This window comes from Colobus angolensis, unplaced genomic scaffold (assembly GCF_000951035.1).
Source record: "Colobus angolensis palliatus isolate OR3802 unplaced genomic scaffold, Cang.pa_1.0 Scaffold287, whole genome shotgun sequence".
NCBI lineage: Eukaryota > Metazoa > Chordata > Mammalia > Primates > Cercopithecidae > Colobus > Colobus angolensis.
In genome coordinates this window covers 3,647,961-3,651,716 of record NW_012116121.1, presented here as the reverse complement: position 1 = coordinate 3,651,716, position 3,756 = coordinate 3,647,961, and the positions used below count along the sequence as shown (strand labels likewise).

The 3,756-nt window shown below is 48.3% G+C and overlaps 1 protein-coding gene across 1 annotated transcript in view; it reads right to left on the bottom strand.

Moving 5' to 3' along the window:
- The window catches only part of ZNF236 (zinc finger protein 236), a 144,408-nt gene extending 141,666 nt beyond the window's left edge, over positions 1–2,742 (bottom strand). The window contains exon 1 of the mRNA XM_011948932.1: positions 2,498–2,742. Within this exon, the coding sequence (XP_011804322.1) occupies positions 2,498–2,546 (49 nt within the window). The 5' untranslated portion in view covers positions 2,547–2,742. The remainder of the gene's footprint in view (positions 1–2,497) is intronic.
- Between the last annotated feature and the right edge of the window lie 1,014 nt (positions 2,743–3,756).

Sequence of the window (3,756 nt, the reverse complement as noted above, 5' to 3'; positions counted from 1 at the left end):
GCAATTCTCCTGCTTCAGCCTCCTGAGTAGCTGGGACTACAGGTGAGCACCACCATGCCTAGCTTTTTTTTTTTTTTTTTTTTTTTTTTTTTTTTTTTAGACTGAGTCTCCCTCTGTCACCCAGGCTGCAGTGTAGTGGTGCAGTCTCAGCTCACTGCAACCTCCATCTCCTGGGCTCAAGCGATTCTCATGCCTCAGCACTCCCAAGTAGCTGGCACTACAGGCGCCAGCCACCATGCCTGGCTAATTTTGTTTTTTTTTTTTTTTAGTACAGATGGGGTTTCACCATGTGGGCCAGGCTGGTCTCGAACTCCTGGCCTCAAGTGATCTGCCCACCTCAGCCTCCCAAAGTGCTGGGATTACAGGTGTGAGCCACCGTGACAGGCCTAAAATTCATGCTTTGGACTCAAATGGAGATCCAGTTCCCAACTGCCAATCACTAACTGGGTGGACTTTCCAAATTAGGTTTCCAGGTTGGGTGCGGTGTCTCACACCTATAATCCCAGCACTTTGAGAGGCTGAGGCGGGCAGATCATTTGAGGCCAGGAGTTCGAGACCAGCCTGATCAACATGGTGAAACCCATCTCTACTAAAAATATAAAAGAAAAAAGAAAAACAAAAAAAAGCCAGCCACGGTGGCTCATGCCTGTAATACCAGCTACTCAGGAGGCTGAGACAGGAGAATTGCTTGAACTCAGGAGACCAAGGTTGCAATGAGCTGAGATCGCGCCACTGCACTCCATCCTGGGCAATAGAGACTCCAATTCAAAAAGAAAAAAAAATCAGGTATCCGCTCTGAGCTTAATTCCCCGATCTGTAAAAATCCCTACCTCCCTTGCAGTTTTCTTAGGAATAAAATTCATAATAAGGCAACAGAGAAAATAAAACCACCTCACTTATGAGAAACATGATTAACACAGTAACTGATAGAGCAATGTTCCTCATTTTGGTTTCGGGTCCCTTTTATACATTCTTAAATGCAGCCCTCAGCTGGAAGCAGTGGCTCATGCCTGTAATTCCAAAACTCTGCGAGGCTGAGGTGGGACGATCACTTGAGCCCAGGAGTTCAAGGCCAGCCTGGGCAACATTGTGAGACCCCATCTCTATTTAAAACAAAACAAAACAAAAAGAGGCCCTCAAAGTCTTTTAGTTTATGTAAGTTATATCTATTGATGTTTGTCCTATTATAAATTAAAACTAATCAATTTTTAAAATATTTCTTCATTTAAAATGTCTACTACATTAACATATTTTTATGAAAAATATACCTTCCCCAAAAATAGAAAGAATGGTTTTCATTTTTACAAATCTTTGTAATGTCTCGATTAATAGAAGACAGCTAGACTGTCATATCTATTCTGCATTTTCTCTGGTGCAACCTGTTCCTTTTGACTGTGATATATAAAGGTAATGCAGCCTCACTCTTAGGTACCGCCACCACCACCTAGATTCGTGCTAAGATGTCAGCAGTTGTGCCAAAAATTGCTTTTGTACAATTAATGCAAAAATTAACGGAGTGAAAAAGCCTAATCGTCTTAGTCTCACTATGGTATTTACCTTACAGAATCCTGAAAACATCTCAGGGAACCCCCATGGGTCCAGGAACCACAGTTTGAAAACCACTTTGCTACAGGAGGACTGGTGTTAAGAAGGGAAACGTTACTTTTAAGCAGGTTTGAGGAAGGCCTCTCTGAAGACACTAAAGCACCTGGAGCCACAGACTAGCAAAAGGTGTTTCTCAGACTAGGAAATGGCAAATGCCCTGAGACAAAAACTAATGTGGCATCAAGGAAAACAGAAGACTGCATGGCAGAGCAAGGAAAGAGAGAAGAGCCAGACAACGCCCGATCAACAGGATCCTGGAGGACTGTGGGTTTCTGTTAAAGGGATGAGGAAGCCAATGCAAGGTTTTAATCAGGGTGTGGCCATCTGATTTACATTTAACAAGATCATCCACGCTGCGGAGTGACCGATTTATTTATAGGAGCCCAGGACTAGCAGGGCCCAGGAAGAGGGCTGCAGCCCTCCAGCCCGGAGAGGGCGGCTGGGCCAGGGAGCGCCTCTGGAGATGGAAAGAGGAGGGCCCACTGGAAATACATTCCCGAGGTAGAAGCTGCAAGACTAAATCAGGAAGTGTGTTGGGGGATAAAAGAAATGGAATAATTCTTGAGGCCTGAGGGTGAAACACCAGGTGGAGAGGGATACCATCGGTGAGATGCGGATACTGGGGGAATGGGTGCCCCACCTGTGGCCACGGAAATTTTACATTCTTTCTCTGTGTTAAGCCTTCTTCCAAGTAACTGAGACACCGCACCTTACATTATTTTTGGCAGACGCTATATTAACAAAATAAAACCAAAAAATTAAACTAACAAAATAAGGTCAAGGCCAAAACTCGAAAGTGGGAGAGGCAACAAAGACTTCCTTCCAGACACCATCAACCATTAATCAAAATTCTGAGCATTGCTGTTACCCAACTACATACAAATCTGCATACCCGGGTCATGGTGCAGCCAACATCTCTCCAGCAGCCCACAAAGGCCCATCAGGTGTGCGAACGCTCGCTGAATCGCCTGTTGACCATCAACGTTTCCCTAATGTGCATGTGTTAACTCTACCAAGTGCAATCACGACAAGAACTCCTGGTTTGGTGTAGCCTATGGAGTAAGTTTACATTGATTCCTACCCATTATCTCTTTCTTCCTAAACACAAAATTAGCATAACCCTTGTAGTTTCCAAGCCCGACCTTTCTCTGGGGCATCTGTGTTCTTTGGTCACAAGCTCTTTAATGAGCCTCAGTTTACTCATCCCCAAGAAAAGGGGAACACTTGAGTCACTAAGCTAACCAGTTACATAAAAATAAGGGAAGTCGAGGCATCACACACCAACTCCCATACGGAGTCCTAGGCGCCTACTGCCCCTTAGAGCCCCTTCAGAACCCTTTCCAAACGCAGAGCGCCGCTCCAGCTGCACGGGTGACCAGGACCAGGAACCAGGCCTGCCGGGGGAAGACTCGCGTCCAAGGCCGCACGGGAACCACAGCGCCCGCGAGAAAAGGCGCGGCGCCCCCCTACCCCACTGCCCTCGACCTGGGAACCGCGGCACCGGCGAGTGCGCCCCGTTGCCCCTGCGCAGTGAAGTCCGCTCCTCAAGCTCCGGGCTGGGGCGGAAAGCAGGTCAATTCCCGACTGCTGGAAGGCCCAAGGTTTGGGGTGGCCGGTTGTGTGTTTGCCTGCTTTTAAATTCTGGGCCTTTCTTCCTTGGAAAACAAAATCCGAGTTATGACTTTAGCAAAGTATCATAGAGCATAAATTATTGGGGAAAACACTTCCTGACGCCTACTGTGTGCACAGTCTAGCGCTCCCCACATAACACTGACGCCTACTGTATGCACGACCCACAGCGCTCTCCAGAAGCTCCGGGTTCAATCTACCCGGATCACAATGGCGCCTACTGTTTCCACGACCCACAGCACTCTCCAAATGCCCAGGGTTCCAGCTCCCCGGATTACAATGGCGCCTACTGTATGCACTACCCACAGCGTCTCCAAAGGCTCAGGGTTCAAGTTCCCGGATCACAATGGCGCCTACTGTATGCACGACCCACAGCGCTCCCCAGATAACGTTGGAGCCTACTGTGTGCACGACCCTGCGCTTCCCGGACAACGCTGGCGACTACTGTGTGCACGACCCCGCGCTCCACGGCCTCCCTGTGGGCCGAGCCCAACGTCCCCGGGGCAGCCGGCGCCGCGCTGG